This window comes from Carassius auratus, unplaced genomic scaffold, assembly GCF_003368295.1.
Source record: "Carassius auratus strain Wakin unplaced genomic scaffold, ASM336829v1 scaf_tig00034504, whole genome shotgun sequence".
NCBI classification, from domain to species: domain Eukaryota; kingdom Metazoa; phylum Chordata; class Actinopteri; order Cypriniformes; family Cyprinidae; genus Carassius; species Carassius auratus.
In genome coordinates, this window is record NW_020526154.1 from 35,952 (window position 1) to 58,457 (window position 22,506).

Sequence of the window (22,506 nt, forward strand, 5' to 3'; positions counted from 1 at the left end):
TGAGTGAACATGAACTAGGAGGCACACGAGTGAAACAGATCGCTGCTCTACTGCAGGATAAACACTGTAAACTCAACACACTGATGTGAGTATTTTGTTTATTATGGCATATTTAAGCAGCTATACTGGGATGTTTTAGCTTCACTTTTCTGTAGTGGAAGTAAGTGGAGACGCTTCAATCCATCTCTATTTATTTATTCATTTATTTATTTATTTTATTTTATTACAGTTTATAGCTGTGTCCCAATTCAACAGTAGTCCACTACACATGTTAACTCTGAAAATTACAAAAAGAATAAGTGCACTTTAAATACCCAGATTATGTAATATTGGACACTTTGTGCAGTAACTATCACATCTTTAATTATGTAGTGGAGATGGAGGGGCAGCAGACTCCAATGATGACAAAATACCCTTATATAATTCATAAACTACATGGTTGAGTAGCATAACTATGGATTACTTTAGTGAACTCTGGTTACTTTGGAAATGCAGTAGATTAAAGACTACAAGTTATCTTATTTAAAATGTAGGAAGAAGGGTAACTATTTAAATTATTTTATTAATATAACTGATTACATTTGGTTACGTTTAGATTTTCAGACTTTTTAAATATTTCTAATGAATGTGTTCACATGTTAACTGTTAAAATTATTCAAACAATATTGTTCAACTATATCTTTGTTATTAGTTGTGGTGTGATTCTTTTAAATTTAATATGATTTTTTTTATCTTCATCTAGTTATATCATATAGTTATCATTTTTGTTGTGAACACAGCCTTAATATTTCTGCCAGATATGAAGTATGTTTTTCTTTTCTGATCAAAAGAGGAAAATAAATAATATGATTTGTTTTATAAAATAAATAAAATGAAAAAATGTTTTTTGGTAGAAAATGATCTTCTGTGTAATGAATTGTATTACTATTTTAAATGTGCTTTCTGTAGACTTTCAGACTGCAGTATCACTGAAGAAGGTTATAAAGCTCTGGCTTCAGCTCTGAGATCAAATCCTTCACACCTGATAGAGCTGGATCTCACAGGAAATGATCCTGGACAATCAGGAGTGAAGGAGCTCAGTGATTTACTACAGCATCCAAACTGTCAACTGAAGACACTGAGGTGAGTGATTTTATGTGTTTTTTAAGCAATATTTTCATTTTTATTTTAGTTGAATAGTTGCAAACTGAATTGAATCTTGCTCCATCTTCCCTTCTGCAGGTTTTTAGGTCCTGCTGCAGAAGAAGCCTGTCATTATGTGACTGGAATTGTGGGTAAAAACCCACTACTTTTGAGAGAACTGAATCTGAGTGAACGTGAACTTGAAGACACAAGTATAAAGCTGCTTGCTGCTCTACTGCAGGATAAACACTGTACAATCAACACACTGATGTGAGTATTTTACATGCTCTACATTGTTAAATTGCTTTTAATAGTAATGTTACAGTAGTTGATACTACTATTTTCTCTTTTGCCTGAATTAGAGATACATTAAAATTATGTATTTAAAATTGTATTGCTTTCTATCCAGAGCTCTATGAAAATGAGGGACATCAAACTTTTTTTTTAGTTGGCAAAACAAATATATAAAAATATATTTTCAGTTAAGTCAACAAATATTTACATTACTGTAGAGGGATAAAACTGTTTGTAGAATTACAGTTGAATATTCTGAAAAGTACATTTTATGATGCTGAATTCTGAGCTGCATTATTTTATAAAGTGCTTTTCAAGTGGAAAAACTACTGTCATGGGACCCAAACTTTTAACTTTACTGGATCATCGTAGATCTGATTCATTGTTTTTTCTCTCTCTGTCTTCAGTCTGTGTGGATGCAGTATTAAAGAGAAACAGTGTCTCATCCTGACATCAGCTCTGAAATTAAACTCATCACACCTGAGAGAACTGGACCTCAGTGACAATATGCTACAAAACAGAGGAGTGAAGATCTTATGTGACGTACTGAAGGATTCACACTGTAAACTGGATAGATTGAGGTGAGGAACATTCATGAGATCACATATTTATGAAAAGGTCTTCAAATTTTTTGTGCTTTTTTGTGATATAGTAAAATAAAAATGATCTCTCTTCCTTTGTCTATTTCTTTTTCTTCTTCTTTTTTTATAATTAAATTAGCTTCTATCTTATTTTCTGCTCTCTTTCTCAATATAGGTTAAGATACTGTGATATGACAGATGAAGGTTGTTCTGCTCTGACTTCAGCTCTGAAATCAAACCCATCACACCTGAGAGAACTGGACCTCAGTGGAAATAAACTAGGAGTTGAAAACCTTGATGTCCTGCTGAGGAACCCAGAATTCAATCTGGAAATACTAGCGTTAGTAACAGTTTGCTGTTAAGGTGTATTTTAAGACACCACACTTCATGTTACATCATTTATAGCACTGCACATTCTGGAATTTCATCTATGATCACACTTTTTGTTTAACACTCCTAGGCTGTTCAGTCATTTTGAACCATTTGATGAGACTAAGTGGTCATTAAAATGTCACACAAATTGACCAACCCTAGGAATGAATGTGAAAGACTTTAACAAAGAGCAATTCTTTTTAATATATGTTGAATTAAATATATGTAACCGCTCCACAATGTTGAACAAAGAAACATAGAAATGTTGAGACCATAAAATATCCAGAGACCAAAACATTTTCATTCTTTACACATACTCTTACACAGCCAGAGAGAAAATAAAATGATTGACAATCTATGACTGTTAGCGTTACTGCAGAAATTATACTGCAAAAAAACATTGGCAAAAAATAGCGGTATAATATCTGAATACATATACAAAGCATAACGTCTAAGCACAAAATAAAAAAAAATTCTTACACATCAGATTAGACTGGGAATTAAACTAGTCAGTAGCTATTCAATAAGATAATCACTATAGATCTGAGTTATTTCACTTTTTCTTTTCCACAGTCTGTGTGGATGCAGTATTACAGAGAAACAATGTCTCAGTCTAAGTTCAGCTCTGCGTTCAAACCTTTCACATCTGCGAAAACTGGACCTCAGTGAAAATGAACTAAAAAACACAGGAGTGAATCACTTATGTGACACACTGAAGGATTCAAACTGTAAAGTAGAGAGACTGAGGTGAGGAGCATTTACATGCATGAAAAAAACAATTTGTTGTTTTGGTGTTTGACTAATACAGAATGAAAAATGTTTGTTTTTTTATCTTATTTTTCCCAATCTAGGTTAAGATGCTGTGATGTGACAGAAGAAGGTTGTTCTTCTGTGACTTCAGCTCTGAAATCAAACCCATCACATCTGAGAGAACTGAACCTGAGTGGAAATCCACTAGGAGACTCTGGAGTGAAACACCTCTGTGATCTACTGATGAACCCACAATGCAATCTGGAAATACTAGAGTTAGTAACATTATACTGTACCGCAGCTACAGCAGGATGAAATTTTATTATGCTATAACTAATGGTTTGATGATTCTGTATGTGTGTCCGTAGCAAGAACTTTAAACTCTGAAACATTTGAAACTTTGTAACCAAAATTTTGTTGAAAATTGTTTTATATGCTGAACTGGGACAAATCTTTACTGTGAAATAGATAGAAGTGAATGACATTAGATTATTTTGGCAGAATTATATGTTTTTCAAGCACTATAGAACTTTTGACTGCATCTACATTTTTTAAGCTAAATTAGTATTTAGTGGTGGTAAACTACCCTCAACCAAATTTGATTAATGTACTAAATTGCATTGTATTATTTTTTATTGTTATACAGTCAATTCTGTATCTCAATTTACACAAATAATGTGTAGATTTTCGTTCTTTTTTTTTTTTTCTTTTTTTTTTTTTGAAAGATGGTTCCAGAGACAGTAAATAGTATCATCTAATCCAATTTATCCAGTATTGGGTTATGATTATACAATTATGTTTCCAGATTTTTGCTTTTGTATTAGAGAGTTTATGGCATTTATCCATTATGTATCTCACACATGAAATGAACATAGGTTTCATTCATTGTCTTTTCTTTTTCTGTCTTCAGTCTGTGTGGATCCAGAATTACAGAGAAACAGTGTCTCATCCTGATTCTAGGTCTGTGTTCAAACCCATCACACCTGAGAGAGCTGGACCTGAGTGAGAATCAAATGAAAAACGCAGGAGTGGATCACTTATGTGACGTACTGAAGGATTCACACTGTAAACTGGAGAGACTGAGGTGAGGAACATTCAAACACAAGAATCAAATTGTTTAAAATCCCTTCGACAGGTTTAACCTGATGTTTTAAAGCCCTGATATATTTGGAGCAAAACTGAAGAACATATGGATATGACATCATTTCAGATTTGTTGAATTCACCCTACTCTGTTTTCCATGAAGATGATATAGTGTTATGGAATAAGAGGTTTGTTTGCCTCATTTCCCCTGTTTTAGGTTAAGATCCTGCGATATAACAGATGAAGGTTGTTCTGTTCTGACTTCAGCTCTGAAATCAAACCCATCACACCTGAGAGAACTGGACCTTAGTGGAAATAAAGTAAAAAACAAAGGACTGAGGCACTTATGTGACGTACTGAAGAATTTAGACTGTAAACTGGAGAGATTGAGGTAAGAAGCCTTTGTTCATTAGAAGTGCTCCTGGAGGCCAACATTTTGCAGAGTTTGGCTCCAACCTGCTCCAGCAAACCTGCCTGCTGTAATCTTGAAGATATTTAATTATCTGCTTCTGGTGTGTTTAATTAGAGTTGAAACCAAAATGTCCTACTAAAGGACACGGTGGTCCTCCAGGAGCAGGATTGGACAAACCTACAAGAATCAAAATACTTATTTACCAAAACAGTTTAAATGAAAACATTTTACACTTTTTATCACTTAAATATTTCACATTTTATTTCGGGATGCTTAGTGATGTATTTATTTATTTATTAGAGAAATCATTATTTTAAAAGTTATAAAAGTCATTAGTCTGTAAATGGTTTTGTTCTGATAATTTGTCATGAAATCAATCCAAAAAGCCCCTCAAAAAATGATTTTTTCATACCAGGTTGCATATTATTCTAGTGAAATATTGAGACACTCAGCATATTAGATATATATATATAAATTATTGATTTCACTTGTGAAATTTTGTTAATTTAAACTGGGTTAAAGTGGAAGTCTCTTACTCTGTCTTTTTCTAGTCTAAATGACTGTGGCATTACAGATGTTGCTTTTTTGGCTCAGACTTTGGCTAAGACGAAAGCTTTGCATTTTTTAAAAGAGCTTGATCTGAAAAAGAATAAAATAGGAAACTCAAGGAAGCACCTCAGTAAAGCGCTTAAAGACTCCAACTGTAACCTGAGGTGAGTAAACATCTTTTGTCATGTCATATTAACATGATAACTAATAACATTACATAAGTTTGATTTAAGTGTGATCTTTTACACTTCTTGTTATGCAAAAAATTTATTGAAATACCGTAATATTCAACACTGGTTATTTTCTCTTTTGATTTCTCCTTAACAGCCTAGACAGTGAACAACGCCTTTTCAAAGCTGGTCTAAACATGCTGGTGGATGGTTTTACATTGTGAAATCAACAGGACTAGACCAGACACCATTGTATAAGGGATCACAAAAATGAAAATAAGTATTTATATAGAATTATTTAGAATGGGAACCTAAATATAAACTATTCAAAACCAACAGCTAAACCTACAGCATTTAACAAATGTAAAATTAATTGTTGTAGCTTTAATGTGTTGCTATTTACATAATTCCTAATGCATAAAGGTGGAACAAATTACAGATGAAATAAAGCAGCGTTACAGAGCAAAGAGAAATAGAGTAAAACGGCTAACATATATCTAAGGAAGATATAAAATGAAAGATTATAGTAGGCAGTAGGCATCATTATTTTTTGTTGTTGTTGAAAAAAGTGAATGCTCAATTTTTATGGAATAGTCTTCCAATCCAAATAACTGTCTCTGTTTTCAATATAGCTTAAATACATGTTTTATTAATTAGTTAATTCTTGACAGCGTATTGTTATATTGAGTGCTTTTGGATTTTAATTGTGTATTTTTGTGCTTGTTTTATTCAGCTGTAAAGATCTACATGTCTGTTTTATTAATGCCAGGGTGCCCATGCTTCTTTTAAGTACTTGAATTTCAGACAGATGGATTCAAGGACTGGTAAATGGGGGTGGGGGGCATAGGTCCTTCTACATTTTGTTAGAGAAACATGGTGCTACAGTATTACAGAAACTGACTTTTACGCACCGCCAAAGACAGAATGAAAGCGCTACTTCAGGAAAATCTGGAAAAGTAGCTTGAGTAGATTGAATGTAGCCTGCTGTAAACCACAATATTGCCTATTATACTACTGGACCATTGAATGATTGAATCTGATTGGCTGATGAACATTCTAAGGTGTGCAATTATTTTCTGGGAAACGCACGGCGAACATAGTTCCAGGCAGCTCTCCTGACCGCATTACTGTTCCATATCACTTTTGCAAAGTAAAGCTGTAATAACGGTCACGCAGTTTGCACAAAAAGGTGTTGTCAACGAGCGTTGCCCTGACGATTTTAGCAGTTAGCCTATATAGTGTAGCAACTTAAAGGCCTTACATGACATTTCTCACTAGCGAGGAGACAGCACTGTTTAGAGATGCAAAGAGATAAGTTAGACTAATTCACACAAGCTCTCTCATTCTCTTTCTCTCTGTGTGTGTCTCTGTCTCTCTCGCTCTATTTCTAATAATGTGATTAATAACTGCATTAGAACGATATCAAGGGCTCACTCCTCTGTTACCAGCTTTAAAATTTCGTTTTGGAACTAGCAAAAGAGGCATTGGATGAGATGCGGAAGAAATAGTCCTACTCACAATAGCGTTTTAAGTACAAAATCCAGGCAAATCCCATAAATCATCTGATCGATGTCTTGAGGTGTGGTTACCGTAGTATAAGCGGAATAATTGACTCCAGGCCATTGAATTATTAGAAAAATAACTCTGCTTCGCATCGTGGCCACATCACCACCTCGGTGTGCATTATTTTTCAAATAATTCAACGGGCCGCCATCAGTTATTCCTTACTTTTACAATCATCAACTCTTGGTGATTTTATGTTAGTGCTTGATCATACGTGAGTGCTGGGAGTCCCAGATATTGTTTTTAAGAGTATGAATATGTTATAGTATGTTAAAGAGAATTTAACATACTTAAAAGAATGAGAGATGTTTTTTTTTTTTTATTAATACTTGTGTGTACAATAAACAAAACAGCTGTGGACAACACCTCTGCATTATTAAGTGCATTATATAACTGGATCAGGAAGTAGATCGTGATTGTGTGCAGGCAGCCCCTCTGAGAAGCATGGTGCAGTTTAGCTTAGTGTCAGGGAAGAGCATATTCAGTGCTTGACTCAGGGCAAATATTGTTATTTGGTGCAAATCAGCTTCATCTACGTTAGCGATTGAATTTGCATTTTCATTCAGCATGTCTGCTATTTTTGTGCGACTGTAAATGGTTTTCTCATTTTTGGGAAAGATGATTCAACAGTAGGTTAAAGAACAGTACAAGACAGCCAGCATGTGAACAGAGCCCAACACAGGAAATTCCAATCCTCTTCAGCCAGAAATGCTGTCAGTGTGGCACTCTGTCTAGTTTCAAATAAAGAGACAGCTGTGGAGACAGCACAGATGAGATATTCTCAACAGAAGGAACCCCTCCAGCATTTCAGTGTAGGCAGTTTTACCCAGGGTAAATGGGTCTGAATACAAGTACATCTCTTGGAAATTTGTGAGGAGAGGAAAACATGTTTACACCCTGAACTAAAATCAATTATGTCAAACTGGTTGAGTAAAGATCTAAGTGAAATGAATACAGATCAGTTATTTTCTGAAAACCTGTGAAAAGATATATGAGTTGGCTCATTTATAACACTGTTAAAATAGGCATGCACATTGATCGGGGAAGTGGATGTTAAACTTACAGTGTTGCATTTCTTTAGAAGTTACTTTGTATACTGCATGTTGAAGCTCATTTCATCGTTGTCAACAGCTGAGGAAAACTACACCATAAACATACATCCCTTCATTTTATTCTGGTAAACCATGTAATAACAACCTAAAACTAAAAACCGGTGAACAAAAGCTCTACCATTTTGATGTACAAGTACAAATGTAATATAAACTGTCATCTAGCTTTGTAAATGGCTTCTGATTCTCTTCTCTTCTCCTTGTGTTGCTCTTGCAAGCCAATAAAGACAAATATTTCTCTTTTTTTCTTTTAACTTTTATATTTGTTCACAGACTAATCATTAACTCACATTGTTTTATCTATCATTTCTATTGGAGGACAATGAAAACAATATGAGAATGGAGGAAAACTATTTTTGTGTTTGTGCTTGCAGAAGTTGATTTCTCCAAAGAAACCTTTATTTTTGTGTTCTTTGTAAACATTTTTTTTCCTCACTTGCAGAACTATTACAAGTGAAAGCACAGTTTCTCAGGGTAATGCAAAACCTTTGTCAGCAAATGTTTATTAAAAAAAACAAGCATTGTCAAAAGTTGTCAAGTGAACAAAGTTCATTTTCATGACCAGAGGTTTCAACTTTCATCCAAAAGTTGGTTACAGAGTTGGTCTTTGCTCTTTCACATCTTTCAAATTTCACCTTTAAGACTCAGTAGGACTGGTCTATGAAGAGCGTGTCATCACCAAGTGGCAACCTCTCGCTCTCTCTCGGGAAGCCCAAATGGAGTGACTTAAACTGTTATTCGTCAACCTGGCCGCTAGAGGCTGGCTGCAGAAGGGAGTCAATCTGGGTCCTGCACGGGTCCATTTTTGGAGACCCGCACCTGCCCGCACCCACAAAGTTCAACACCAGATCCAATTTTACCCGTGATAATATAAAAATGAAATCTGCACCAGCCCAGACCCATTAATATTTGGCTCATTACCCGATCCGTGCCCGCGATAAATCACACACGCTAAAATCATTCCAATTAAAGTGCTTTATTTCTTTTATCTTGCACCTCTCTCAACATCACAACAGCATCATGAATTGGCAAATGAAACAGGCTAAAGTGTGCTTTGTTTTGTGCCATTAAATTAGTCTACCATCGGCACCTAAGGCTATGGATCCTGATAACTATACAAAAATAGACCTTTACTTTCCCTTAAGGTTAATGTGTAGGAAAAGGATATCGTCCACAGGACCATGGTTTAAGTTGTTATTAAAAAAAAAAAAAAAATTCAGATAGTTATTCCAAATAAGAATGCAGCGCTAAATTTTTGCCAATGGGATATTGCTATGAGTGATCAGATGTCACATGAGCAACCTGTCAGACAATTCTAAATCTTCTTATAGCTGTGCCAAGAGAAATTATTGCCTGCAAGCTTCTGCTGTTCTTACTGTAATTTATCTACTGTGCGACAGAGAGTCGCAGGTTATGACGCAATCGTTAGCATATTTTTACAAAAACTGCCTCTAATGGGCCATAATGTAAGATACAAGGTAATGGAGCCTTTTATACATTTTCGTGTTTCTTTAGAAATAATGAATGGACAAATTGAGTCTTTAAATGCCTCAGATGTAAAGTTATTAGCTGCCAAAGTGACGCCAAAATGAATGGGAGTCAATGGAATGCTAACAGCAGGTGGGTGTCCGCTAGCCAATGGTGGCACCCATGCTTCAATAAAATATCAAACCCTGCCCCCTGGATGCGCTGCCAAGATTACGACCGCCGGCTCTGCCCACTTTTGGCTTCAAAAACACAAAAATATGTTTTTTATTAATAATAAAATTACAGAGGTATCCTATAAAATTTTACACAAAATGTACCCTATTAAGGAGTTTTCTTGAACGTTCCAATTTGAATACTGAAACTAATGTGAATTCTGTAGCAATGCCTTATTTATTTCTGAATCTTTTTTATTATTATTGATTGTATTTATTAAAAAAATGCTTTGGTTGGATGTTTCTGATTTCATTTCTAGATTGTTTGAAACATGTATACAAATTGATCTGTATGATGTGTAGTTTTTATTTATTTATTATTACTCATTTATTTATTTATTTTATTGTACATGATTCCAAAAGTACGATGTGCTTCTTACACAATTTTTAATTTTGCTTCTTAAAAAATGGTCTAAAGCTAAGCCAAACTTTGAACATTTTATAAAAAGAGATTAAACAATTACATTAGACAAAAAGCAAGAAAGACCTATAAAGAGTTTAGTTACTTTAAATTGTTTTAATTTTACCCCTGGCCTGAATTGTTTCACTTTAAATATTCTTATGAATTTGTTTATTTATTTATGCTTATGTTTTGTTTTTATACTTGTTGCGAGTTGTATATGCTTGTACAAATCTTTGTAGCTATCATTTTTCATAAGAAAGATGAGGTCATGAATATATATACCGGTATATATTTCTTTCCATAATATTTTTCTTTCTGTTGGTGGCGGTAATGCACTTGCAACCGCGAATGAACAGAGAAGAAGAAGGAGGAGGAGGAGGAGAAAAATAACAATAAGAAGCGTTCTCCACGCGCATCGCCCTTTCTCACTCACTTAGCGGTGAATCTTCTGAGGTGAGGAGAGCTTTTATTTAAACAATCATAACATTTATCATAATCGTAGCACTGTAACATTTTTCGAAGCCATTTGTGTACTGTTTTATTCGGAAATAGCGTCATGTGTGGGTCCTTTCTGGCGTCTGCTGACTGATATAAATGTTAACGCAAACAGTTGGGAGGAATGTTAAGACCTGGGTGGTAACGTTATTCCAAAAAGCAGGTCATGTGACACGCGGGTATTTTTGAGGATAAGTGAGAGGGTAATCTCAGTTTTCGGTTCCAAAATAGGAGGTTACTTTCAGGGTATGTAAGTAACCGTAACTTGCTCTCTCTCTCTCTCTCTCTCTCTCTCTCTCTCTCTCTCTCTCTCTCTCTCTGTGTGTGTGTGTGTGTGTGTGTGTGTGTGTTAATGTTAATGTTACCCCTTGCATGATGCCCCTGACTTTGATGTTTATGGTAAGAGACTATGTATATGAGAGAGCAGAAGTTGTAACAAATGTTACATATGCATTACAAACGTTTGTCAAATGCAGAATTCGTTAATTGTCCAGAAGTAATGAAAACATAAAAATAAAATGGACTGCGTGTTACTCTAGATTTGATACTTTTACTTTTAGATAGATGAACTTCTCCATCTTTTACAGTGGGAGGCGGTAGAGCACCTAAAGCTGATTTGCCAACTGCCAATAAACAGAAGACAATAAGAGGAATCACCACTACTGCCCTCAGTCTGAGGTAAGTTGAGTTCAATCAATGTTTCATATTGTATTTATAGAATCCAAAAACTACTATTTAGGTAACATTGTCATTTCTCTACTGTTATTCCTTCAAGTAAACCACCTTTTGCGTCTTTTCTGGCATCTGCTAACTGAAACAAGAGTGTGAGGATCTAATGTTAAATTCACTAATGAGCGTCCGCTGAGTTTTTGTGCTGGTATGAATTATAGTTTCGGTGTTTGGAATGATAATATGGCTGTCAAACCTGGATTTGGGAATTTCATATTTAATTATTTTGCTTTTGACATGTAATCAGTTTTAGTTACTTTGCATTTATTCATTTAAAATATGTATTGAAGGTTTAGAGCTAAAATACTTCATATCGAGTCTGCAAATAATGCAAAAAAAAGTTTTAAATACATCACAAGCTGGAAACATTAAAATAATGTCCTATCAATTCTTTTTAGTGTGTGAACTACTTATGAATGTTATTAGAAAAGCAAGCTATATTCATAATGATATATTACCTATAGATGTTTAGCCTTAATATTGTACTGTCCTATTTTTACAGCTACTGTAATGATTTGTACTTGTTTTGATGTTTTATTGACGTCTTACTCATCTCAGTTTGTGTGGAATAATGGTTTAATGGTATAATAATACACATTTTAAACACTTTTGGCATATATTTCCTGTCTCAAATTATCTGTTTTTACCACAAACACTTAAAGGGATATTTCACCCCCCAAAAAATGAACTTATGACTTTTTATCTTTAATTTTAGACCTGATGGAGGAGAAAGAGGAGAGCAAATAATCATCATCATGTCAAAACTGGAGAAATCTTTCAGTTGCTCATCGAAAAGAAGAGCCAAGGAATCATTCCCCTGCCCTCAGTGTGGAAAGAGTTTCACAACCAAAAAAAGTCTTCAACCTCACATGAAAATCCACACTGGCGAGAAACCGCACACGTGTGATCAGTGCGGGAAGAGTTTTGCACGAGCACACACTCTTAAATTACATCTTCATTCTCATTCTGGAGAAAGACAGTTTAACTCTGATCAATGCAGCAAAAAAACTCGGAAGAGGTGCCTGAAAGCTCCTACAAAGAAGAAGCTTCACGTGTGCTCTCTGTGTGGAATGAGTTTCACTCGGCTGGATAATCTAAAATTTCACTGGAAAAGACACAAAGGTGTGAAGGATCATGTTTGCTTAGATTGTGGCAGGAGCTTTACTAGATCTGATGCATTGAAAGGGCACCGGAGAGTTCACACTGGAGAAAAACCTTACAAGTGTTCACACTGTGACAAGAGATTCAGTCAGACTGGGACTCTGAAAATACATGTGAGGACCCACACTGGAGAGAAGCCTTACAAATGTGATCAGTGCGGTAAATGTTTTACACAAAAAGGAAGCTTAAATGATCACCAGAAAATCCACACTGGAGAGAAACCGCACACGTGTGAACAGTGCGGGAAGAGTTTTGCCCAAACAAAGACCCTTAAATTACATCTGCGTTCCCATTCTGGAGAAAAACCATTTAACTGTGATCAGTGCGGCAAAACATTTCTGAGGCGACAGAACCTGAAGAGGCACCTGAATGTTCATACAAAGCAGAAAACGTACATTTGTTTGTGTGGAAAGAGTTTTTCACGAATGGATTATTTAAAACTACACCAGAGAAGTCACAGCGGTGTAAAGGATCATATGTGCTTTGATTGTGGAAATACTTATACAACAGCAGCTGTATTGAATCGGCACCAGAGAATCCACACTGGAGAAAAACCTTACAGCTGTTCACACTGTGAAAAGACATTCAGACATTCTGGAAATCTGAAGAATCATGAGAGGACCCACACTGGAGAGAAGCCGCACACGTGTGATCAGTGCGGCAGAGGTTTTGCACTAAAAGGAGCCCTTAAGTCACACATGAAAATCCACACTGGAGAGAAACCGCACACATGTGATCAGTGCGGGAAGAGTTTCAGACAGACATACACTCTTAAAATACATCTGCGTTCTCACTCTGGAGAAAGGCCGTACAACTGTGATCAATGTGGTAAAAGATTTCCTAGGGCCGAACACCTGAAGGTCCACCTGAAAGTCCATACAAAGGAGAAGCCTTACACGTGTTCTTCATGTGGAAAGAGTTTTAGTCAGCTGGGTAATTTAAGAATTCACCAGAAAAGACACAGTGGCGTGAAGGATCACATGTGCTTTGAATGTGGGAAGACTTTTACCGCCGCTGGGACATTGAAAAAGCACCAGAGGCTTCATACTGGAGAAAAAAACACATGAGAAGGTCCAAAGTGGAGAGAAGCCTTTTACATGTGGTCAGTGTGGGAACAGTTTCACTCAGTTAGGATCACTACACCGTCATACTAAAAACAGCTGTCTGAAATTAAAATAGTTCAAGCACATTTAAAGTGTGTTGCTGACTCATCATCAAATGTGACCCAATAACGCATTGAGTAATAAAAGCTCTCTTCATAATAAATCAGTTAAAAACACCCTCATTAAAACATCATTGTTATATGAAGATGTTATATATTAAAGGTCATCTTTAAGGTCAACTGCAATAAAAAATGGAAATAATGTCTGAAAAATCATCTGTATTTTACCTCCATCAGATTTGTGTAGTTGCTTAAGCAATTTATTAAATCAACTTATTATTTTATTATCAACTTTTGTTTATTTATTGCTCGTAATATGTGTATTTGAAAGCCATGAAGCACTACAATTGTTGTTTTTTTAGCTTAAAATGGTCTCATCATTTCCAGTTTCGCATAAAAAAGGAGAAATAATTTAATAATCTAGTAGTTATTAGAAAATGTAACCATATTTCACAAGAAAATATTATAGTTGTGTATGGTTAATGTAGCATTTAATAAAATGGATTTCGATTTTGGTTTTTTGCTGATGATCCTGTTTAAGTCAAGTCAAGTCAAGTCACCTTTATTTATATAGCGCTTTAAACAAAACAGATTGTGTCAAAGAACTGAACAACATTCATTAGGAAAATGGTGATTCAATAATGCAAAGTGACAGTTAAAGGCAGTTCATCGTTGAATTCAGTGATGTCAATTTAAGGATTGAGAGTGTTAACAGAGCTGCTAAATAGCTTCAATAGTCCTGTTTTTACCTCATTAATTATGCCGTTGTGTTTAAATCACCTGTAAACTGCCACTTTCAGCTCATTTTCATTTGTCATCAGAATGAAACAAACCACAACAATATAAATCAGAATTTCATTATATTTTGAGATTAACTGTGTTTCATAAAAAAAAGGGATAATAAAAACCAGTATGACTAGGTAAGTGAAGTTTAATAAAGTGTATAGTGAATATTTTCTGATTTTTTCCCCATACTTTTTAAAAATGTGGATTCTGTTTGTGGATATGTGTAATATTTGTCTATATAACTTTGTTCATAAAAATCATCTTAAAAATTGGGAAAATCATTAAAAACTTTAGAAAATAAAACCTCCGGTAAACACACATGGTATATCAAACCGTATCATTTATTTAACAAAATTAAAGCCAATATGGTAAAGCCACGTGTGTCAAACTAGGGACACTTTTAGAAGCAATAATGTGATGTAATCATTTTCTGTACAATTTGATCTGTTTCTGGCCCACTCTCCTTTACAATATTGCTTTGGTTTATCAACGTTTGTTGTTTATGCACAGCTCTCGCCAAAGCGTTCCAGTCAGGATGAGGTCTGGACTTTGACTGGACTGGCAGGGACCGGCTAACACCAGCATACAGTACTATGAAAAAAGTCTTAGGCCAATAGTATTTTCAGCTACAACAACAAAAATGTATTCATGTCTTTTGTAGTGTGTCAGTAGGAAATTATAGTTTACATTTCCAAACACTGCTTTAACCATTCATTGTAATTATCTAGTGAGGTTTTTGTACGGATAAGCAGTGCTCCACACAGAGATCTGATCTCGCCATCATCAGTCTGTGTGTACATGAAGAAACGGAAACAAACTGAGGCAGACTAAATCCAGAAAACACTGTGGCAATGTCTCCAAGACACTTCAAGAAACCTTGCTGAAAAGCAACCTGCAAAAACTATGTGCAAGTGTAACTTAATTGGTGGTTACACCAAATTCTGATTTTATTTAGTTAATAGAAGTTAATTGATAAATAAAATCTATTTATGGCTTTATTTTTGAAAGTATCACTTTACACTGTGTTTACTCAAGTGACTAAAACTTTTAACAGTATTGTAGCTTCGCAGAAAGGTTTCATTAACATCTGGGAGACATTGCTACAGTTCTTCTGGATTTAGTCTGCCTCAGTTTTTTCTGTTTCTTAATGTAATCGAAGACAGACTGGATGATGGTGAGATCAGATTTCTGTGTGGATCACGGGCTGCCGTCAGATTCCTTGTGCATAAAATCTCACTCGATTATTACAAAAAATGGGAAAAGGAATGTAAACTGATATTACTGACGCACTGTATCAAAAGATATAAATAACTGACTTAAAACCATTTACTGTTGGTGAAAATACTAATGGCCCAAGACTTTTGCACAGTATATGCAAATTTATTTATTTTTGTTCTTGTTGTTTGTTTTGTTTTTTGAATTGGTTTAACAGCCATTGTAAACATTTGGAACAACCTAAATAAACTCCAAACAAATGTTTTTTTTTTTTTTTTTTTCAGATTTCAGAAAGACATGATTTGTTGTAACTTCTGTTATATGGGCAATGATTACATCTTTATATCATGACTACTTTTGGGGCTTTCTGTGTTTTAAATATTTTAAATGCCTGGTAAATTATATTTTACCCCAAACATAACAGATTAAATGAGGTGTCTGGGATTGCAGTGTTATTGTCTGTCTAAATTAACTATTTTAAATTTAAAATCAAATTGCTTCTGAGGTTATGGCAAGAACAATTTAAATTAAGAATTATTAATCAATTGTCTTGTGATTGCTGTTTCAGTTATTAATATAACATAGGAAACGAGGAAAAATAAAGAATCAGTTAAAAGAGAAAGGTTTAAGAGAAATGTAGCACAACGCTCATAAAATATTCCCAAGCAATTGCTTGGCAAATAAGAGGATATGCAAACCATGATTAAATCTCAATCTAATGATGCTCAGAACTGATGTGACACTGACCTCTGCTGGTGAAAGTGAGTTATTGGTTTTGGTTTTTGTATTGACTGAACCATATTGGAAATCACATGAGTCAATTAGTTTTGAAGCAATGCCAAGAGCGTGGAAATGCTCAAGTCAGAAGTTTTGGTTGGGTGATCAATTATAAGGTAAATTAAATGGGGTTCAATGATCTTAAAGTAAGTACTACTGTACCTTTCCCAGTTGCTCCACCATGGGAATATAAAGAAATGGCTATTGATTTGGGATTGTTAGAAGAAAAGCAAGGAAATGGTATGGACATTGGACAGGTATGGGATGCAGAGATATTTAATGGAGAGATATAGAGAGGATGTAAGTATATATACAGATGCATCTAAACAGAGTGATAAAAGAATGGGGGTGGCATATGTCATCCCAAAATTAAAAGTAGAAGTAGTTCAAAGAATCAGTGATGATTTGGCAGTTTATACAGCGGAGTTGGTCGCTGTGTGGCTAGCTCTGCTGTGGGTGGAAGTTAATAGGCCAGGGAAGGCAGTAATTGCTTCAGATTCAAGCTCAGCTTTGATCAGCATCAAAACATGTCAGTCAAAATCAAGACAGGATATTGTAATAGAAATAATACAAATTGCAAATAATCTGATACAATCAGGAACTGAGATAACTCTTATATGGGTACCAGCTCATTTAGAAGTCGTAGGAAACTTGGCAGACAAATGTGCTAAGCAGCTGGAAATGTAGATATTGAGGTTAATTATAGCAAAGCAGAAATTAAGAGTATAGTTAAAAACATTGTTAAGGGCAAATGGCAAACATTATGGGACAATGGGTAGACTGGAAGACAGTTATATAATATCCAGAATAAAGTGTGAAAGGGCAGAAATATGAACAGAAGCAAGGAGGAGGAGGATGTGTTGTCAAGAATGAGGTATGGACACACAAGATTAAATAAAACTTTGGTAATAATAAAGAAACATGATGATGGCAATTGTGAATTATGTGAATGTCCAGAGTCTGTAGAGAATGTTATCCTTCAATGTCCTAAATATCAGGAAGAAAGACAAAGATTAAGTTCACAATTAAAAAGAAAACAGTTAAGATTAAACTTAGAAGAAATCCTACAAAGAAGCTCAGGTGAAATGTTTTAAATATATATTTAGTTTCCTAAGGAATACATGACTAATTAAAATAATTTAGGTGATTTTTATTTATTTATTTTATTTTATTTTTTATTTATTTTATTTTTTAAATTGGAAAGGTTAGAATCCAGTACCACTCCAGTCCAGCAGGTGGCGGTAATGTACTTTTAAAAAAAATTGAAAGAAGAAGAAGAAAGTTAAACGGGATGTATACTTTGACTTGGCTCCACTGACTGCGAGCGCATCTTCCCAAACGGACGAGGCTTTTATACTTGTCACGTCCACCGTTGTAGGCTACTAGATCTTTGAAATGACAGGGGAGCGACGAGGAGTCCTCTAAACCCGTCGGGAATCACCGGTGAGAAGTCATTTGCCAGTATGGCCAGTACAAGTCTTGTGATGAATGAGTTGATGAATTAATAATTTATTTATGTACAAACAATCTTAAACTATTGGCTGTATTTCGCATCAAGACAACTGTAAGCACAGTAATTATAAAATATTTATAATAATAAAATATTATTTAAAATAAATTCTAATTCTATTTCATACAATAACAATAAAACGTACTTCAAATAAGAAGCCTTTAATTTTCAAATGACTTGGAGAAGTTTAGAAATGGGCTGATGAGATATTTTATTGCCCTGAAAACAACATTTGATGGCTCAATCATCACAACTATGATGGCCCAACTTTGTTTCGAAAATGGCCCATAATTCGTGTAGATGGCCCATTAAGGGGTTTAAAATTGGCCCATTTTCATCCAGTAATTGGCCCATTCAGGTCAAGGTTTAAATTGATGTATCAGCTTCTGCAGAAAAAGGGGGGAGGCTACCAAGTGGTCAATAAAGGTGAGACTCAGAGGACCCAGTTACTCAGTTGTCCAAGAAAAGGGTGAAGTCAACACTGAAGATTCCTCCTGCACTTCCTGTTGTTAAACCAGCTTTTTCATTTCTGAAGAATGGCTTCCAAGCGGTAAGTTCAGATCATTTGATATACCTGACATAATAAACTGTAAACATTTCATTTTATTCTATGGATGTAATGTTGATTTTGTTTGTATATGTCAAAACCCAACAGCATGCATGTTCATGATAATAAATGAGAAAAGTCACCAAATATCAAGAACAGCTTTCACAAGTCAACTCTCTGGATTCTTTTGCCTTCTCTCACAGTGACAAGGACCGTCGCATCATTTCCTGTCTGCAGTGTTTCAGGCCCCAGGAGATGCTGCCTAACCACCTGTCGAGGGTCTGCATGAAGGACCAGACTAATGAGGAGAGGAATGCAGAGGTGGACCGAGCCAAAAAGTCCATGAAGGCCTGGACCCTCCGAGGCAGAACCTGGGACTACAACGTCATGGTCAAGCGGTACCCCGATGAGGCTTCCAGACGGGCTCTTCTGGAAGACCTTCGTGAGAGGCATTTTTTAATCCTAAATGACCCCATGGAGGCACAGGCTGAATCCAATCACAGTGAAAACAGTGCTGCAGTGAAAACACACAACAAAAAGTGAGTTGTTTTTCACTGGTATTACTTTTCATTTAATGCAGAGTCATTGGAATGCTGCCGGGCACACATACAGAAACATTTCTAACTCGCCTCCTTATTTTTATTTTTTTGTTTCATCTAATCATTCTAGGACTGCTCAGCCGGCGCTCCAAGACTGCCAGAGAGTCCTCCGAGTATCACAGGCGGACATGCTGGACATCCACGGGAAGCTCCTGGATCAGCAGCATGTGGAAGAAGACCAAAGGACGCTGTTCCGGTACTTCTGCGAAGCCATCCTGGTCCTGAGATACTTCCAGCGACCAGACGCAGTGAGGGCATTTAAAGTAAGTACTTCTACTTTACAGTGTTTCCTGAGTGCGTATAAAGTCAGTCACTCACTGTGTTCTTCATTTGTTTTCCAGGCTTCAGACTGGCTCAACAAGAGAAGTGTTGATGGACAAATTCACATCAAGGTGCAATCCGCAAAACACACTGCAACGTTTTCCCTCACAGAGGAGGACTCTGATGTAAGTTCTCTAACAGGATTTCTGCCCAGCATTTTCAAATATATGGCTCATGATACACACATTTAAAGCTTACCCAATACATTATACTAATAAACTATACTAATTAATTCATTTGAAGACTAATAAAGAAAATGTGCATTGTCCCTTTTAAATAAAGAATAAATAGAATGTGCAGTTAGGTGGTATGCGATTTATACTTTAAAAAATAAAAAAAATAAAAAATAAAATTTGGTGAGAGCAGGATAAGAATGCATCACCTGGGATTCTTGAGTGGGTCAGAAGTCAGATCTCTAAAAGTTTTCGGTATGCATTAACCTCATATCTGATCTCCACAGATACTGGACGCATACTTCCAGAAGATTCGTCCAGGATGTCTGCAGGACAGCGCAGAGGACCAGGGCAGATTTTTCCTGTCCAAACAAGGGCTGCCAGTTATCAACGTCACGAGTGACCTCAGGCGTCTGCATGAACAGTACGTTTCAGCAGAATCATTTATAACAGTGTTTGCATTTATACGCACTGTACCGAAAAATATAAAATGATTAAGTTGATAGTCTGGCTTATGTACTACATAAAGTTCAAATAATATTATTTTCTGTAAGAAAAATTAACTTGAAAGCTTTGAGGATTAATCTGAGATTTTTTTCTTTTCTTTTTTCATTGCAGGTACGATTTACCCAGCTTTTCAAGCCAGCAAGTCAAAAGAGCCCAAAGTACTATGCCATGGTATGCATCATCATCATCATCCAAAACACACAACATTCATATATTTCCTGTTTGTCAGCTACTTCCAAGATCTGTTTAGCTTTTCTGTCAAATTTTGAACATGAAATCTTCTCAAATTTTCAGCTCTTCTTCTGATGAGCCATCCGATGAGAGGAGAGTTCGGAAACAGAAGAGGGGCAGAGGCGCAGCTGACCAGTATGACAGGGACTTTGGTGCGTTTCTCCTGAAGTTTCCAGTCACGACGAGTAGCAGCCCGCCCACAAAAAAGAAGCGGACCGCTGCAGGGTTTCCATCTGACAAAGTGTTTTATAACAGGTGGAGGTCTTTGCAGTTTGCCAAGCGGGAGGAGTACCTCTCGTGTAAGTTGATGTTTTATTATTAAAAAAAATGAATACATATTTCTATAATCAAAGTAACAAAATTCACATTTTGGACAAGAATATTAATTTAACATTTGTCTTTGACAGCCCAGTGTTCAAGACGGCCACCGACTGTCAGCAAGGTGTCACTGCTGATCGAAAAAGAGGGTTGGACTGGCAACTGTCCTCGCCCCGAGGACATAGTGGCAAAGTGGAGACCCATCACTGAGGTGCAGGTGGAGTCGGATCCATGGATCATCACTGCGATCCAGAAACAAAAGTGGACAGGCCTGGCCCTCAAGGACTTTGGCTCAAAAGGACAAGGTATGTAAACATAATACATAAAAATACATACCATGTTTTGTCTTGTAAGCAGATATTCGTACTCCTGGAGTGAAAAATAATAACACATTCTTTTGACCACAGGAGTTGTTGCCACCAAAGCCTTTGCCATGGGCTCCATCGTTTGTGATTACCATGGCAAGGTAATCACAGGAGCAGAGGGCCGGAAGTTGGCCGAATCCATCAAGGGTGATACGGCCTACCTTTTCTTTTTCCAGGCGGCTGGTCGGGACCTCTGTGTGGACGCTGAGACTTTCCCTTGTGAGTGTCACCCAACAGAAAACACTGTGGGCCGGATGATCAATCATTCCTCCAAGAGAGCAAACCTGAGGTCAGTCCACTGCATGATGAACTTCCCTGAAGGAAAGAGGGATGTCATCCTGTTCCAGGCCAAAAGAGACATTAATTTATGCGAGGAGCTGCTCTTTGATTATACGGCGTCAAGCGCAAATCTTGTCGAGGGGAAGCATTGATCCTCGACTGGCTGGATGAGTGAACACATCAGGTCATACATTCACCAGTCCGCTCCATCGCGTCAAGGTCAAGACTGATGGACCATATTGACCACAAACATATTTGTTGTTAGCAATTTTTTTACACTGTTTTCAGTTGTATTATGTACATAACAGACAATAAAGATTCTATTCTATGCACTAAAAAAGCTAATCATTTCTTGGAAGCTTCTTGGTCTGAGACTGAAATACAGCATTCTGCAATAAAAAAGCTGGATTTATAGGCAAACCGATGTTTTCAAAGTATCTTTGCATAGACAAATCTTTGTCATGTTTGTTCCACCTGCAGCATAATCAGTATTAGGATTATTAAAGGTAAACATACTCCCCTTAAATATGTTGAAGAGAGAGGCAGGCCTATTAGTCAGCAGGAAATATGCCCTCTGTTGAGACCAGGTTATAAAATCAATCCCCTGGGCAGAATTTTATCCTGGTAAGAGCACCGAGTCTTGGACTTTGTTTTGTTTCTCTGACTTCTTTCGAGTCAATTTTCTCTGCCCACAAGTCCAGCCTTGATCAGCATTACAGTGTAATGGCTGCCCACTGCTCCGGGTGTGCGTTCACTGCTCTGTGTGTGTGTGTGTGTGTGTGTGTGTGTGTGTGTGCGCACATTGGATGGGTTAAATGCAGAACACGAATTCTGAGTATGGGTCACCAAGTATGGTGACCCGTGCTCTGCATTTAATCCATCCAAAGTGCACACAAAGTGCACACACACAGTGGGTATCATTTATGCTGTGGCACCCGGGGAGCAGTTGGGGGTTCAGTGCCTTGATCAAGGGCACCTCAGTAGAGGTATTGCCAGCCCGAGATTCAAACCCACAACCTTAGAGTTAGGAGTCAAACTTTCTAACCACTAGGCCATGAGTTCCCCAAAATGAAATGAAAAGGAAAGAAAACAATACTAACTGAGGCTATTATTTAGCTAAATGATTTGCATGGTTTTATATGTTGCTTAATGACCTATATTTATCATATATTTTTAGACCTGGATAAATTAGCTTTGATGTAACAACCATTATACCTGTTATT

At 36.3% G+C, this 22,506-nt stretch overlaps 3 protein-coding genes across 5 annotated transcripts; all 3 read left to right on the plus strand.

Annotated features, from left to right (window-relative positions):
• Window positions 1–1,068: 1,068 nt before the first annotated feature.
• Window positions 1,069–5,859, plus strand: LOC113081503 (ribonuclease inhibitor-like). Its single transcript, XM_026253570.1, has 10 exons — window positions 1,069–1,122; window positions 1,222–1,392; window positions 1,824–1,997; window positions 2,173–2,337; window positions 2,943–3,116; window positions 3,221–3,394; window positions 4,030–4,203; window positions 4,420–4,593; window positions 5,166–5,327; window positions 5,491–5,859. Exons 3-10 carry the CDS (start codon window positions 1,924–1,926, stop codon window positions 5,555–5,557), a joined length of 1,164 nt encoding a protein of 387 aa, XP_026109355.1. The 5' UTR covers window positions 1,069–1,122; window positions 1,222–1,392; window positions 1,824–1,923; the 3' UTR covers window positions 5,558–5,859.
• Window positions 5,860–10,988: 5,129 nt separating this feature from the next.
• On the plus strand, window positions 10,989–13,848 carry LOC113081506 (gastrula zinc finger protein XlCGF57.1-like). Its single transcript, XM_026253574.1, has 3 exons — window positions 10,989–11,002; window positions 11,191–11,281; window positions 12,048–13,848. Exon 3 carries the CDS (start codon window positions 12,088–12,090, stop codon window positions 13,558–13,560), a length of 1,473 nt encoding a protein of 490 aa, XP_026109359.1. The 5' UTR covers window positions 10,989–11,002; window positions 11,191–11,281; window positions 12,048–12,087; the 3' UTR covers window positions 13,561–13,848.
• Window positions 13,849–17,705: 3,857 nt separating this feature from the next.
• Window positions 17,706–21,623, plus strand: LOC113081505 (uncharacterized). Of its 3 annotated transcripts, none has more exons than XM_026253572.1 (10): window positions 17,706–17,876; window positions 18,302–18,493; window positions 18,694–19,029; window positions 19,160–19,352; window positions 19,431–19,535; window positions 19,871–20,007; window positions 20,202–20,261; window positions 20,385–20,620; window positions 20,729–20,944; window positions 21,047–21,623. In XM_026253572.1, exons 2-10 carry the CDS (start codon window positions 18,480–18,482, stop codon window positions 21,433–21,435), a joined length of 1,686 nt encoding a protein of 561 aa, XP_026109357.1. In that variant the 5' UTR covers window positions 17,706–17,876; window positions 18,302–18,479; the 3' UTR covers window positions 21,436–21,623. The 3 variants fall into 3 exon arrangements, with proteins under 3 accessions (XP_026109357.1, XP_026109356.1, XP_026109358.1); XM_026253571.1 differs by having other exon boundaries at window positions 18,327–18,493; XM_026253573.1 differs by having other exon boundaries at window positions 18,336–18,493.
• The last annotated feature ends 883 nt before the right edge of the window (window positions 21,624–22,506 follow it).